At 40.4% G+C, this 17,229-nt stretch overlaps 1 protein-coding gene across 1 annotated transcript in view; it reads left to right on the top strand.

The window, feature by feature from the left end:
• Ica1l (islet cell autoantigen 1 like) overlaps window positions 1–17,229 on the top strand; it is a 65,237-nt gene that overhangs the window by 34,204 nt on the left and 13,804 nt on the right. The window contains exon 10 of the mRNA XM_027397000.2: window positions 5,401–5,658. Within this exon, the coding sequence (XP_027252801.2) occupies window positions 5,401–5,658 (258 nt within the window). The remainder of the gene's footprint in view (window positions 1–5,400; window positions 5,659–17,229) is intronic.

The following is a 17,229-nucleotide window of genomic DNA, read 5'->3' as shown; positions in this document are numbered from 1 at the left end:
CTCTCTCTCTCTCTCTCTCTCTCTCTCTCTCTCTCTCTCTCTCTCTCTCTCTCTCTCTCCCTCCTTTTCAAGGCAGGGTTTCTCTGTATAGCCCTGGTTGTCCTGGAACTTGCTCTGTAGACCAGGGTGACCTTGAACTCCAAGATCTACCTGCCTCTGCCCCCCAAAGTTTAGGATTAAAGGTATGTGCCACCACTGGCCAGCCTTAGCATCTCTTTCTGTTTGAAGAACCCCTTTTAACATTTATTTAGGACAGGTCTGGAGGAGAGAGATTCTCTCAGTTTTTGTCTTTACTTCTCCTTCATTTTTAAAAGACAGCTTTTCTGGGTGTGGTATTCTTGGCTACCAGTTTCCTTGGATACTGTGAATACCTCATGTCACCGTCTCTTGAGCTGTAAATATTCTGCAGCATAGTCTCCTCCAAGCAGAACTGGATGGACAGTTTTATGTACGTTTGCTTTAACACTAGAGAGCTTACTGAATATCTTATTCTTAGGTGAGTGTGGCTGGAATCCTTTGACTTTCCTGTGCCTTAACAGCCTGCTTTGGGTCTGGGAAGTCTTCTGTTTTATGACTGTCTCACATACCTCTTGAACTATAATGACTTGCTGTTGACTCTTTAGTACTGTACTACATTTCCTATTTTTTCCAGCTCTCATGTTTGCTCCTCCAGTTGCCTGTCTTTGAGATATTTTCCTTCATATCCATAGACTGTGTTTTCACTTTGTCAGTTTGAATTCTCTGATCCTGTGGACACGTCCCATTAGTTTAGCACTAGATGGCTCCCTACATCCAAGTTTGCCTCAGGTTTCCTGTAAGATTGTCCTCAGAACTCAAGTGCCCCGTGATGGGACATGGTGACTTACATCTGAAATCTCAGCACTTGAAAGACTGAGATGGTAAGATTGCCACCAGTATGAGGCTATCCTGAGTCCTTGTCTCAATAAATACATAATTTTTAAAAAGGATGCCCTCCCTAAGCCTATGTTTGTTCAATCTGTAACTGACGAATTATTGGGAACTAACTGGAGGAGTGTCTGTAAGGAGTTGTTGATTCTTGTGCACCTACCTGGGGCCTGGATGGGCTCAGACACTCCATCCACTGTCACTGGCCTGTAGTCAGGCACCACAGTATTCCCTCTTCTATGCATGTCACAAGGATGCACCAGCCCCAGGCTCTTACACAGTAAGTCAGTTGGTCTCTACTTTCCTTGTCTTCCCCAAGAGGACAGTTGCCTTCTATGTTATGGTGACTGACATTGGGAGAGACATAGAGTAGGTAGTCCTAAAGTGACCAACATTGAAATACTAGGCCATAATTGGGTCCTACAGCCTAAGACCAGCAGTGGGGAAGGACAAGGATAGGACCAACATGGACTCTGTTCCTGGTGGTGAACTCAGGGTTCAAGACTACTACAAATAGCTCATTAGTGCCAGCATAATGTAAGTGTAATGAACATGAGCCCCATCTCCACCTGACACCAGAGACCCATCCTCAGCACTGGCCTAGGGACAGTGTTGGGTTTTACTAGCCAGCAATCACATTTCAAACAGTCTTCCTTCTTGTAGTAGTCTTCTAATACTACTTCTTGGTAGTAGTCACTTGGCCCAAATGACACTAACCTAGGTTCTGCCTCAGTCTCATATCCACAGAGACTAGTGCAATTTGAGCCTGTTCGCCAAGCACGGGTACAGTGTTCACAGCGATGCAGCCCACCAGAGTGGGGGCTTTACCTGATGCCACTGCAGATCGTTAGCTATGTCCTGAGAACTGACCTGAGGATAGGGTCTTCAGGTCGTCCTATTGCTGGGTCTCACCACTGGGCCCTGTGCTGAGCTCCAAGGTGAACCCCTGTGATTACCTCCCTGCTCTGAGCCACAGCATTTATGTCTGGATGGGAAGTGCTAGTGGACAGTTACTTGGCCATGTGGCTAAGGGCTAGAGAAGAGGTTCTCAATCCGTGGGTCACGACCCCTTCAGGGCTTGAATGACTCTTTCACAGGGGTTGCCTAAGACCATTGGAAAGCATATATTCACCAGTTTTCTGATTTCAGTACTAAGAGTCTAGTTTAGCCTGTTGTGAGAGTTCCCTGCCGTTGAACATGAAGTTCTCTGGTATTTATCACTGACCATATTCTGAAGATGTCTCCATACTTGCCTAGAAGAGGTATGGATGGAGAGACCTCAAATGTTTTAGGGACCTCAAACTCAGGAAAACCCAAGATTTATGGCTTCAGAAAAGAATTCCAGAGGTAGCTAGTATGAGGCAGAATTGGAATCTCATTAAAAATATTAAGAGGAGGTTTGGAGAGATGGTTCAGTGGTTAAGAGGTCCTGAGTTCAATTCCCAGGACCCACATGGCAGCTCACAACTGTCTATAACTGTAGTTTCATGGATTCTAATGCTTCCTTCTAGTGTACAGACGTATATGCAGACAAAAGCACCCACATACATAAGAGATTTATTTATGTATATGTATTATGTATACAGTGTTCTACCTGTATGTATGTCTGCAGGCCAGAAGAGGGGACCGGATCTTGTTACAGATGGTTGTGAGCCACCATGTGGTTTCTGGGTATTGAACTCAGAACCTCACTGGCTGGTCAGCTCCATTCATTTACAGCTAGTCGCTCTACTCTACTGACTTCAGTAATGTTACAATATAAATTGTTCCACAGACCAAAGCAGTCAAACTTGGACTCCATTAGAGGAATAGTCCCCAAAGTCAGTTGTTCTAATCCCAGCCAGCTTTTCCACCTGGTTCTTTCAGGCAAAGTAGTTGGCCATGATTTAGCCTTGGGTCCAGCAAGATTGCCTTTTTCCTGGTGCTCTTAGCCAGGAATATTCTTGAGCTTGAATTCTCTGAAGAGCAGCCAGTGCTCTTAACCTCTGAGCCATCTCTTCAGCTCCACTATCAATAGATTTTAAAGACTTAATTAGTTGGTTTGGGGAATCAGTGGAATGACTCAGCTGGTGAGGGCACTTGCCATCAAACCTGATCTAAGTTCATTGTCCAGGAACCACTTAGTGTAAGAAGGGAACTGTTATGAAGTTTGTGATCCCTGGGAAAAGACCACAGACTCAGTGCAATTATAATTAAAAAGATCTTCTGATTAGCTGCTAGTAGGTCAAACAGTCTCTGAGCCAGATTTGAGATTGCCATCAAGGAGGGTCTAGGGAAGGACTTTAAAGGGGAAAACCACATGAAGTCCTTCCATATCTATGCAAGCAAACAAAAACTGTTCTGTTATGCCAAGTGAAGTAATTAAGAACACTCAAAACAATCTTTGGGTATCTGTGTAAGCAAGTTACAGAAGCAAGAAAAGCAGTTATATCATAACAGGAAGATAGTCACAGCTGTGCATTTTTGGGTGGGGTCATTGAGTGAGGGTTACTGGGATCTGGAGTCAGTGGCAAACCGATGGTAGGTACCAAGATGGATGCCTAGCATAAAACGGAGCTTCTTTAGCCTACTCCCTGAAATTGTCCTGAGATCTTCACACAAATGCCACCACATACTTATATACACACAACAATAAATAAATATACCCAGCTAAAAAAACTTCTGGCCAGGTGAGGGTGGCACAAGTCTTTAATCCCAGCACTGGGTGGGGTGGGGTGGGGGGCAGAGGCATGCAGGTTTCTGCGTTGCAGTTTTTGAAGTCATATTTTACAAAGATTTAAACATGCATGCAATAGTGAGATGCTCAGGGGAAAGAGTAAGACAGACTCAAGAGTGGGCATGGGCTTCTCAAGGGAGAGTTGCAATGTTAGCTCTATGTGAAGCTGCATCTCAAAAGCTTAAGAAACCTTTCTCAGTCGGGCAGTGGTGGCACACAGCTTCCCAGCACTTGAAGGCAGAGGCAGTCAGATCTCTGAGTTCAAGGTCAGCTTGGTCTACAAGGAAAGTTCCAGGACAGCCAGAAATGTTACACAGAGAAGCCCTGTCTCAAAAAGAAAGAAAGAAAGAAAGAAAGAAAGAAAGAAAGAAAGAAAGAAAGAAAGAAAGAAACCTTTCTCTTTCTAACAAGTGAGAGTATATAGAGACTGTGCAGATGCCCTGATAGATAGATTTAGTCTTTGCAAGGCAAAACCTGCAGCCACTAGGGACGTACAGGCTTTCTTTCTGCTGAGACTCTTAGGAAGCTGCAGGATATCAACTGAGATGGGAAAAAGGCCTTAAGTGAAAGTTACTTGTGCTGACTTCTGCTTCTTGCTGGTGAGGGGCTTCAACCAAACTCTGCAGTGAGCAACTCCATCTCCTCCCATATTTCCATAATTCCTTCTCTATCCTTCTACCCACCCCAACTGGGCCACTCAGTGTCCATCTGATAAGCAGGTCTGGGTGGGTGATGGGAGCCTCTGGTCTTGACTGTAATTATGGAACTTAGCCTCAGGTAAAGGGACAGATTGTGAAATGGGGGAGAGGGGGAAGATAGCCCCTGGGTATTCCAGACTGGAATGGTTAGGGTGGGAGAGGGCCATTTTCAGTACAAATACCACATTCTGCAGTTCCTCCTGAATTCTGGAACTTTTAAGGAAATGTCTTTTGTTTTTTTATATCTTGAATAGTCTTGGGGATTTTACTAGTTACACTGGAGTGAAGGTCCTGTGAAGGGTGCTACAACCTCTCCTTAATTCTTGGTATTGAATTATCCCATGGATTATGAAATATTTTTATCATAGTGTTTTAGCAAGTTTGTTATTTCAGCTAAAATTGTTTCACTGGAGGTTTTAAAATTTATCAGTAAAAGAACCTTGTTTTCTGGCTTTGTTTTAAAATTGTTTTATTGCACTGTAATTAAAGCACACTGTTTATCACTACATTTTTTTAAAGATTTATTTATTTATTATGTGTATAGTGTTCGGCACCAAATCTCATTACAGATGGTTGTGAGCCACCATGTGGTTGCTGGGAATTGAACTCAGGACCTTTAGAAGAGCAATCAGTGCTCTTTACCGCTGATCCATCTCTCCAGCTCCTATCACTGCATTTTATGTGCACACACGTATCTGTTATCTGTGGATTTCCAGCATCATGGAGAGACGAGGCATCCGTGTCACAGCATCACCTTGTTACATGTGCTGTCAAGTCTTCACTTCCTCGTAGGGTTCCTCACTGCAAGGCTTCTGTCCATTGTGTCTGTCTCCCATACTGCTGGACGGAGTCTCCATTTCACACAGGCAGTAACTTACTTCATTCACAGGCATTCATAACTGTTTTGACCATTTTTATCTAAATCCTGTCTTGTTAGGAATAACTAAAGACATAATCAATATAGTTGTTTTTAAATTATGTCAATGCCAAAGGGAAAAACAAGACTAGTTCTCCTGTGTCCTGCTCTCATTTCCTCAAAAGGAAATAAAACCCTTGCTCTTTTCTGTTCTCAACCCGAAGCTGCAAGAGCTCTGCCTAGAGACTCGCTGGAGGGAGATGATTTTGAGAAGGAATTCTCATTTCTGAACAGCCTCCTAAGCCCCACTTCTTCAAGTACTAGTGAAATTACACAGGAATGCCAGACGGCCTGTGGGAGCCCCAATGCTGGTCTCACATCCCAGGAGCCTTCAGTGGGATCTGTGCCTCTCACCTACTCCTCCCAGTTCCTCCCTTCACAGCTCTTCGACCTTGGCCTCCATGAGGATGGAGCTTTCAACAGTAAGTATTACTGAGACATTTGGACATATGCTTTGTGTTTGCTAAGCTAAACTATTGTGGTTATTGATGCTAGAATCAAGGGAAATAGATTTAACTTCACCACTACTAGATAAAATCTGCAGTCACACCAATCAACAAGAAAAAAAATATAAAATCTGAACCTCACTGCTGAAACAAGGGCTGTCTCTTTGCTACCTCCACCAAACCCATGAGTGCCTCACTGACTGCTCCAGGTGTTTACAATATTGGTCTACTAAGCCACTCCCAGGTCAGGTGATGCTACCACCACCCCAAGCAAAATTTGGTGTATTCTTTTTTCCTGTGGGGTTCAGAGTTAGCAAGAGAGAGAAGAAGAGAAAGCAAAGCAGCAGGAATGGGGACACTGGAGTAAGCTAGAGCAGAGGGTTGTCTTAGAGAGGGGTCACTAGCAACCCCACCGTCCTGTATCCAGGGCTGCACCTTGGGAGTCATTTTGCTCCTATATCTATGCTGGTTATCAAACTGAGCCCACTCTGTCTCCAGTCCACTCAAAACTTCATTTGGTTGTCCATGTTGCTGCAAGAGATTCCAATAGGTCTTTGACATCTCAACGCCTCCTCCACACTTCTCTAGTTATTTTCCCACAGATTCCGGGGTCAGCACTCTGCTTACATTTTTTAAAAAGCAAAGCATCGAGGGTCTAGGTCCTACTCCAAATGATATGACAGACTTTTGGAGATCCCCCATGGAAGGCCTCACCCCCCCTGGGGAGCAGAAAGGGGATGGGATAGGAGGTCGTTGGGGGGCAGGGGAAGAGGGGAGGGAGAGGGAGCTGGGATTGATATGTAAAACAAGCTTATTTCTAATTTAAATACAAAAAATGGGGGGGGAGCAAAGCAGCATGAGCTGTAGGATAAAACAAATCAGGGTTATTCTGTGTTAACAGTCTTAGCTGTCTGTAGGCCAGGCTGGCCTTGAACTCATTGAGATTCACCTGCGTCTGCCTCTCAAGTGCTGGGGATTAAAGGTGTGCACCACCAATGCCCAGCTGGGAATTCTTGTGGAATTAGTTGAGAGAGGGTTTTATTTTCCCCACATTAAAAAATGGGAAACACTGTTACAATGGAAAGAGTTAGATCTCTGTATGATTACACGATGGGTGGTTTAAAATTGGAACAATTAAATGAAGTTGATTAACTGGGATTGACATATTGTTAATTATCATTTTTATAATCTTTGTTGTCAGTTTAATAATTTTTGATTGATCTCTAAAAAAGTTGGTTGATATTCGTGCCAAGATGCAGGCCTTAGAAAAACTTACTAAAGCAGGTCATAGAGGTATTCTGACCCAGACAGAGGAATTTATAGGAGAACCAATCTCAGCACTGTATTATAAGATTAGAAAGGAACAGCTTAAGGTTTTCAAATAACCAACCTTAATTTATCCAGTAACCTTAAAGGAGTTGCCAAATGACAGAGGCTCTGTAAGAGCTGATTGGACTCCTGTGCCAATGTTAGATTTAAGGAGATTAAAGGAAACAACAGTCTCATATGGCATGCATTCACCATTTGTGAGGTAGATGTCAAACTCGTGGTCAGTTTGTAATAGAGTTATCCTTAAAGACTGGCTAGACTTGGTTAATGCTGTTTTACAGCCTGGTCCACAATTACAGTGAAGGACCTGGTTCAGAGAAGAGGCTAAGACAATTGAACAACAGTATGGAAATCTCCCAAGATTAACTTCTTGGGAGAGGAGATTATGCTACTACAGAAAGACAATTGCTACAAGATTACCATACCTGGCTTTATGCCTCACAGCAGCTTTGAATGCTTGGAACATAATTGGACAAGTCAGAAAGAAAATTGAATCATTTACTAAAGTTATATAGGACACAAAACAAATCTTAATGAATTTCTACAAAGATTGACTTCAGCAGTAAATAGGATGATACCAAATTCAGGAGCTAGGCAAATAATAATTGAATCTCTAGCTTTTGAAAATGCTAATTCTCAATGCAAAGGATAATTAGACTGATAAAGGCAAGGTCAGCACACTTAGAGGAATGGTTCCGAGGTACAATCAATATTGAATCTCATGACTATGATGATGCATGGATAGGAGAGGTGATTTCCAGAGGTTTGAAGAAAAATCAAAGTGTCAAGTGTTTCAATTGTGGCAAACAAGGTCACCTTAAAAGGGATTGTAGACAGGGCATTCCTAGAAGCAATGTTTTTATAAGCATAATCCAAAAAGACTGCCCCTCCCTTCTGGATTATACAGAAAGTGTGGCAAAGGCAGGCCTTGGACTAAAGAATGTATCCCTTTGCCATCCGGAAACTCCTTGAGAGGACCATATGCCAAACCAAATCTGGTTCAGTCATTTCCTGTCCCCATGGAAATTCCTTCCCAAAGCAATTAAAGAACCTAAATGCCTATTGTAAGAAACCATACTGCTCTGGAACAAAAAATATTCAGAGGCAAACTACTATAAATGAACAAAGACCAAAATTAAAAATACAAATAGATGATGTTGTCATTGAAGGTCTGGTAGACACAAGTGCAGATATAACAATAATTTCACCAGACTCTTTGCATTCAAATTGGTCTCTTCAGAAGGTAAATGTTCAGCTTTTAGGGATTAGAACCTTATCTTAGGTAAAACAGAGTGTGAGATGAGTTGAATGTATGGGACCAGAAGGAAAGAGAGGAAAACTTTATATACATATATACATTTATATACAATTAACATATATATGTTAATTTAATTGAAACAATCTTATTTTACATACCAATCCCAGTTCCCTCTCCCTCCCATTCTCCTCACCAACTCCCCATTCCATCCCCTATCCACTCCCCAGGGAGAGTGAGGCCTCCCACAGAGGATCAGCAAAGTTTGTCACATTATTTGGGGCAGGACCTAGGCCCTCCCTGTGTATCTAGGTTGAGAGAGTATCCCTCCATAGAGAATGGGATCCCAAAGCCCATTCGTACATTAGAGATGAATATTGGTTCCACTGCCAGAGGCCCCATAGAATGCCCAGGCCCTCCAACTGACACCCACATTCAGGGGCCCTGGTTTGGTCCTATGCTGATTCCCCAGCTGTCAGATTGGGGTCCCTGAGCTCCCACTTGCTCAGGTCAGCTGCTTCTGTGAGTTTTTCCCAGCATGGTCTTGACCCCTTTGTTCATCATTCCTCCCTCTCTACAACTGGATTCCAGGAGTTAAGCTCAGTGCTTATCTGTGGATGTCTGCTTCTGCTTCTGTCTGCTACTGGGTGAAGGCTCTATGATAGCATTTAAGGTAGTCATCAATCTCATTATAGGGAAAGGGCATTTAAGGTAGCTTCTCTACTATTGCTTAGATTCTGAGTTGGGGTCATCCTTGTGGATCCTTGGAGATTTCCTTAGTGCCAGATTTCTCGTTAAACCTGCAATAGCTCCATCTATTAAGGTATCTCTTTTTTGGCTCTTCTCTATTCTTCCCCCAACTTGACCTTCCCGATCCTTCATGTTCTCCTCCTCCCCCCTTCTCCTCTCCTCTTTCTTCTCCCACCCTCCCCACTCCCCCACTTGCTCCCAATTTGCTCAGGAGATCTTGTCCCTTTTCCCTTCTCCAGGGGACCATGTATGTCTCTCATAGGGTCCTCCTTGTTTACAAGCTTCTCTGGGGTTGTAGATTGTAGGCTGGTTATCCTTTGTTCTATGTCTAATATCCGCTTATGAGTACTTGCCATCTTTGTCTTTCTGTGTCTGGGTTGCCTCACTCAGGATGGTGGTTTCTTCTAGTTCCATCCATTTACCTGCCAATTTCAAGATTTCATTGCTTTTTTTTTTCTTCTGAGTAGTACTCCACTGTGTAAATGTACCACATTTTTTCCATCCATTCTTCGGTTGAGGGGCATCTAGGTTGCTTCCAGGTGCTGGCTATTATGAATAATGCTGCTATGAACATAGTTAAACATATGTCCTTGTTGTATGAATGTGCATCCTTTGGATATATGCCAAGAGTGGAATTACTTGATCTTGAGGTAGACTGATTCCCATTTTCCTGAGAAACCACCATTCTGATTTCCAAAGTGGCTGCACAAGTTGGCACTCCCACCAGCAGTGGAGGAGTGTTCCCCTTTCTCCACATCCTCTCCAACATAAACTGTCATTGGTGTTTTTTATTTTAGCCATTCTGATTGGTATAAAATGGTATCTCAGAGTTGTTTTGATTTGCATTTCCCTGATGGCTAAGGATGTTGGGCAGTTTCTTAAGTGTCTTTCTGCCATTTGAGATTCCTCTATTGAGAATTCTCTATTTAGTTCTGTACCCCATTTTTAAAATTGAATTATTTGGTGTTTTGGAGACTAGTTTCTTGAGTACTTTGTATATTTTGGAGATCATCCCTCTGTCAGACGTGGGGTTGGTAAAGATCTTTTCCCATTCTGTGGATTATCTTTTTGTCTTGCTGACTGTGTCCTTTGCCTTACAGAAGCTTTTCAGTTTCAGGAGGTCCCATTTATTAATTTTCAATCTCAGTGTCTGTGCTACTGTAGGGAGTCACCCTAGCCCCGCCCAATAGTCCTGGGGCAGGTACCAGGTGGACCTGGGGACTCGCCCATAAGGGCGGGGTGAAGGAAAGCCGGGATGACGTAAAGGGGGCTTCTTAAAGGACTGCACGTGGGGACCGGGCTCTCTCTTTGTTCTGGCTGCGCTGGCTGGGTTCTTAACCTAGCTCTGGCCTGTGTTTCACCCGGCTGTGCTTGGAAATAAAGAGACCTTAATCCAATAGTGCTACAGGTATAATGTTCAGGAAGCGTTCTCCTGTACCAATTCATTCAAGGGTATTTCCTAATTTCTCTTCTAAGAGGTTCAGTGTGGCTGAATTTATGTTGAAGTCTTTGATCCATTTGGACTTAAGTTTTGTGCATTGTAATGATAACTCTTTCTGTCAGCTGCCTGGGTTCTGCCTCCACTTTAGAGCCCCCAAATAACACACATTATATTAGTTACAATGCTGCTGGCCAATGACTAGGATTTCTTATTTACTAGCTCAGTCTTAATTATCAACCATAACTACTAAACTATATATATTTTTATATGGACTTATCTTACTGAGACACTGGCCTTATGAGTCTTCTCTTCCTGGGATCACATGGCGACTCCCTCCCTTTCCTATATTTCCCAGAATCCTTTTTCTATCCTAGTCCCGTCTAACTTGCTTCCCCATTGGCCAACAGTGATTTATTTATCAACCAATAAGACAAACATATACACAGAATGACCTCCCCCATAATCTCCTCTTTTCTGTCTAAATAAAAAGAAGGGTTTTAACATTAACATAGTAAGCAGGGCGTTTGTGGCACACATGTTGAATTCCAGCACTCGGGAGGCAGAGGCAGGTAGATCTCTGTGAGTTGGAGGCCAGCCTGGTCTCCAGAGAGAGTGCCAGGATAGACTCCAAAGCTACACAAAGAAACCCTGTCTTGAAAAAAAACAAAACAAAACAAAAAACAAAAGAAACATTAACATAGTAAAATATATAACAAAACAGTTATCAAGTAAGAACTATAGTTACAATATTTACTTCATTAACTATCATCTATCCTATCTTTGTGAGTCTAAATTCTAATGTGTAGCTTATCTTTTATAATAACTAAAGAAAACTATGACCATAATTGTCTTCAACTCCATCAAAGACCACAGAAGGGTAATATATAAACTCTAGAACTGACAGAGACATTTCACTACCTGGACAGTCACCTGAAGTTCCTTTGTAATGTTGAAGCATCCATTTTCAGTCCATAGGTCACAGTGTGTCTGGCAGACTTCTCAGTGAAGCAGGAAATTATGAACTGTCCACCTGTATTGGCAGTTTTTCAGTCAATTTCCTATTTGTCCTGCGGAATGTCTGGCATACTCTTCCATGAAGCAGGAACCCTTCAGGACTGTCCATCTTGTTTTCTAAGTTCAGCAGTCACTTTCCTGTGGGTCCTGCATGTCCAGTTTATACAGCAACAAACAGTCCAGGCAAGAGCAGTTTCTTGCCCAAATGGCTAATCTTGCCATGTTGAAGGCAACTCCATAATGAGTTTCTTCGGTGCCCATCTTCCTTTCTGACTTAAGGAGCAGTTGTGTCTCACTGACATGAAAAACCCTAAACCATTTAAAATGCATATATTCTGTAGGTCTTTGAAAGGTTTGAAGCATATCCATCTCAAATACATCTCTGTACATCTAGAAAACTTAACTAACCTACCTGTAAGTTTTGACTATTATACCTGTCTATATACAATCTGTATTTAATTATGCATTCCATTTTAAAAGATCTGTATAATCACAATACCTAAACAAGAGAAGAAATTTACATATAACAAAATTAACCTTAAATCAGTTATCAATAAATAAAATTGGATACCAATGTATTCATTTCTATATCCTATTCCCCCTTTTTCCTTTAAAAAGAGATTGACTGTTTTCATTACCATTTATAACCAACCCTATTTAAATGAAAACAAAAATTTATAAACAATATTTGGGAATTTGAGTATCGTTCATTCCAAACTGCTTCCTGCTGGTTGGGGGTGATGTCCATACCATGGGATCATGATAAAACACAGAAACCTGGGCAGGTCCTTGTTTTTGTAGTCTGTAAGGCTGTATCATCTCAGCTGTTTTAGATGTTGGATCACCTGGGACACTGTTTCAGGGGGTCTTGCTTGATCAAACCATATTAGTCTGGAAAGAATCCACAGCTTTACATTTTCTGTGGAAACACAAGCAAAAACTCTTTTCCCAAGTAACCTGTCCTTATATTTAAATTTAGAAGTCAAAGCATTTTTAAAATATATAAGTTGGATTAATTTAGCAGCACTTGTAATCAAATGTCTTTTAGCAGCTGTAGTTCTTTCTTTGGCAATCAAACAATTTATAAAGACAATAATACAGCATATAGTATCCAGACTATTTTTCATCTTTATCTGGCTTTCTATTATAGTATTTCTTTTACTTCCTTTTTTTATTTTTCTGAGACAGAGTTTCTCTGTGGAAATCTTGCCTCTGCCTCTGGAGTGGTGGGATTAAAGCTGTGTGTCAGTGTACACAGATACTCATTTTATCTCCCAAACCTATGTATGTTTTTTTGTATAATGTAAATCTGTATCTTTTTATAATCACTTGAGTCTCATGTGCTCCCTAATAGCCTTGGTTTGGGCCGATATCTAAATGAGAAAGCTGCTCTTAAAAGGAGCTGTGGTGGAGTGTCTCTTAAAGCCTGGGAAACATTGCTCATCCAAGAATATGCTCCTATCAAGAAACTGTGCTTGCCTCTGTTCTTTTTGTTTCTAAAATCCTTTTTAAGTTTTTATTAAGTTTTTATGTGGAAGTTCATAAAACCACGTGTATGTATGCCATTTGTAATGATAACTCTTTCCGCCAGCTGCCTGGGTTCTATTGCCACTTTAGGGCCCCCAAATAACACACAGAGTCTTATATTAGTTACAATGCTGCTGGCCAATCACTAGGATTTCTTATTTGCTAGCTCAGTCTTAATTGTCGACCATAACCACTAATCTATATATTTTTATATGGACTTATCTTACCAAGGACACTGGCCTTATGAGTCCTCTCTTCCTGGGATCACATGGCAACTCCCTCCCTTTCTTACATTTCCCAGAATCATCCTTTTCTCCTACTCCTGCATAACTTGCTTCCCTATTGGCCAACAGTGCTTTATTTATTAACCAATAAGATAAAAATATATACAGAAGGACCTCCCCCATCAGTGCATGGCAATAGATATGGATCTATCTGCAATCTTTTACCTGTTAGCATCCACTTATGCCAACACCATTTGTTGAAGATGTTTTCTTTTTTCCATTGTATAATTTAAGCTGCTTTGCCAAAAATGAGGTGATCATAAGTGTGTGGCTTAATATCAGAGTCTTCAATTCAATTCCTCAGGTCAACCTGTCTGTTTTTGTGCAAATACCAAGCTGTTTTCATTACTATAGCTCTATAGTATAGAACTTGAAGTCAGGGATGCCTCCAGAAGTTCCTTTATTGTATAGTGTTGTTTTGGCTATCCTGGGACTTTTGTTTTTCCATATAAAGTTGAGTATTGCTCTTTCAAGGTCTGTGAAGAATTGTACTGGGATTTTGATGGGGATTGCATTGAATCTGTAGATTGCTTTTGGTAAGATTGCCATTTTTACCATGTTGATCCTACCTATCCAAAAGCATGGGAGATCTTTCCATTTTCTAATTGATATCTTCTTCAATTTCTTTCTTGAAAGACTTAAAGTTATTTTAGAAAGAAAGATCTGTTATGCAGATCTTTCACTTGTTTGGTTAGAGTTACCCAAAGATATTTTGTGTTGTTTGTGGCTATTGTGAAGGATGATGTTTCTCTGATTTCTTTCTCAGCCCATTTATCATCTGTATATAGGAGGGCTACTGATTTTTTTTTAATCTTGTATCCTGCCAATTTACTGAAGGTGTTTATCAGCTGTCAGAGTTCCCTGGTATAATTTTTCAGGTTACTTATGTAAACTATCCTATCATCTGCTAACAGTGAAAGTTTGACTTCTTCCTTTCCAATTTTTATCCCCTTGATCTCCTTTTGTTGTCTTATTGCTCTAGATAAAGTACAATATCAAAGAGATTAGAAAGAATGGACAGCCTTGTCTTGTTACTGATTTTAGAGGAATTGCACTGAATGTCTGTTTAGTTTTATGTTGTCTGTTGGCTTGCTGTATATTGCCTTTATTATGTTTAGGTATGTTCCTGTTATTCCTGATCTCTCCAAGACCTTATCATGAAAAGGGTGTTGAATTTTGTGGAAGGCTTTTTCATCATCTAATGAGATGATCATGTGGTTTTTCTTTTTCAGTTTGTTTATATGGTAGATTACATTGACAGATTTTTGTATGTTGAACCATCCCTGCATCTCTGGGATAAAGCCTACTTGATCATGGTGGATGATTTCTCTGATGTGTTGTTCTTGGATTCAATTTGCCAGTATTTTATTGAGAATTTCTGCATCAATGTTCATGAGGAATATTGGTCTGTAGTTCTCTTAGTTGTGTCTTTGTGCTGTTGGGGTACCAAGGTAATTGTAGCCTTGTAAAAGAGTTTGGCAATGACCCTTCTGCTTCTGTTGTGTGGAATACTTTGAGGAGAATTGGTATTAGCTCTTCTTTGAATTTCTGGTAGAATTCTGCAATGAAACCATCTGGCCCTGGGCTTTTTTTTGGTTGGGCTATTTTGGTTGGGCTACTTTTGATGACTGCTTCTATTTCATTAGAGGCTATAGAAACTGTTCATTTCATTTAAATTTTCCAATTTTGTGGAGTACAGGTTTTCAAAGTATGACCTGGTGATTCTCTGGATTTCTTCAGTGTCCATTGTTATGTCCCCTTTTAATTTTGATTTTGTTAATTTGAATATTCTCTTTCTGCCTTTTTGTTAGTTTGGATAAATGTTTGTCTATCTTTTGAATTTTCTTTAAGAACCAAGTCTTTGTTTCATTGATTATTTGCATTGTTTTCTTAGTTTCTACTTTATTCATTATATCCTGGCATCTACTCCTCCTGGGTGAGTTTACTTCTTTTTGTTCTAGAACTTTCAGGTGTGCTGTTAAGTCTCTAATGTGACTATTTTCCAGTTTATGTGGACACTTAGTGCTATGACCTTTCCTCTTAGCACTGCTTTCAAAGTGTCCCATAAGTTTGGGTATGTTGTGCCTTCATTTTCATTGAATTCTAGGAAGTCTTTAATTTCTTTATTTCTTCCTTGACTCAGGAGTGATGCAATTGAGCATTGTTCAATTTCCATGAGTTTGTAGCCTTTCTGCAGTTTGTGGTATTGTTGAATTCTAACTTTAAATCATTGTAATCCGATAAGATACAGGGGGTTATTCAATTTTTATTTTTATTTTTTGTATCTGTAGAGGTTTGCTTCATTGCTGAGTATGTGGTCAATTTTAGAGAAGGTTCCATGAGGCAATGAGAAGGTATATTCTTTTGTTTGGATGGAATGTTATATATATAGATGTCTGTTAAACCCAATTGAGTCATAACTTCTGTTAGATTCTTTATTTCGTTGTTAAGTTTCTATCTGTATTCCTGTCTAGTGGTGAGAGTGGAATGTTGAAGTCTCTCACTATAAGTGTATGTGTTTAATGTGTGATTTGAGTTTTAGTAATGTTTAATGAATATGGGTGCCTTTGTATTTGGGGCATAGATGTTCAGAATTAAGACTTCATCTTGATAGATTTTTCTTGTGATGAATATGAAATGGCCTTCATCTCTTTTGATTAATTTTAGTTTGAAATCTAGTTTGTTAGATATTAGTATAGCTATACCAGCTTGTTTCTTAGGTCCATTTGATTGGAAAATCTTTGTAACCCTTTACTCTGAGGTAACATGTTTTTGAAGTTGAGGTGTGTTTCTTGAACGCAGCATCAAGATGGATTCTGTCTTCGTATACATTCTGTCAGCCTGTGTCTTTTCGTAGGCAAATTAAGACCATTGATATTAAGGGATATGGATGACCAATGATTACTGATTCTTGTTTTGGATGTGGTGGTGGTATTATGTATGTGTTTTCCCCCTTTTTGGCTTTTGGTAATGTGAGATTATCTATTGCCTGTTTCTGTGAATGTTAGCTTCCTTGGGTTGGAGTTTTCTTCCCTTCCTACTGGGCTGGATTTGTGGATACGTATGGTTTAATTCTGGTTTTGTCATAGAATATCCTGTTTTCTCCATCTATAGATATTAAAACCTTTGCTGGGTATAATAGTAATCTGGGCTGGCATTCGAGGTCTCTGAGGGTTTGTAGAACATCAATCAAGGGCTTTCTGGCTTTCAGAGTTTCCATTGAGAATGCAGATATACTTCTGATACAAAGGCCTGCCTTTGTATCTTACTTGGCCTTTTTTCTTTGCAGCTCTTTCTTCATTCTGTATGTTTGGTGTTTTTATTATTATGTGACAAGGGGGCTTTTTTTTTTCTTTTTTTGGTCCAGTCTATTGGTGTTCTGTAGGCTTCTTATACTTTCATAGGCATGCCCTTCTTTAGGTTGAGAAAGTTTTCTTCTATGATTTTGTTGAATATGTTTTCTGTGCCTTTGAGCTGGGCTTCTTCGCCTTCTTCTATACCTATTATTCTTAGGTTTGGTCTTTTCACGGTGTCCCATATTTCCTAGATACTTTGTGTTAAGGATTTGTTGGACTTAACATTTTCTTTGGTCGACAAAATTATTTCCTCTAGTGTATCTTCAACACCTGAGATTCTCTCTTCCATCTCTTGTATGCTGTTGGTTATGCTTGCATCTGTAGTTCCTGATTGTTTACCCAGATTTTCTATTTCCAGCATTCCCTCAGTTTGTTTTCTTTATTGCCTCTATTTCAGTTTTCAAGTCTTGAACTGTTTGAATTATTTCCTTCACCTGCTTGTTTTTTCTTGGCTTTCCTTGCTATTCTTTAAAAGATTTGTTGATTTCTTGCATTTTTTGGTTTATCTTTTCCTCCATTTCTTTCTTTTTTTTTTTTATTATGTATACAACATTCTGCTTCCATGTATATCTGCACACCAGAAGAGGGCAC

This window comes from Cricetulus griseus, chromosome 2 (assembly GCF_003668045.3).
Source record: "Cricetulus griseus strain 17A/GY chromosome 2, alternate assembly CriGri-PICRH-1.0, whole genome shotgun sequence".
Classification (NCBI taxonomy): domain Eukaryota; kingdom Metazoa; phylum Chordata; class Mammalia; order Rodentia; family Cricetidae; genus Cricetulus; species Cricetulus griseus.
Note: the sequence above shows the minus strand (reverse complement) of the source record. Positions and strands in the feature narration are given on the sequence as shown.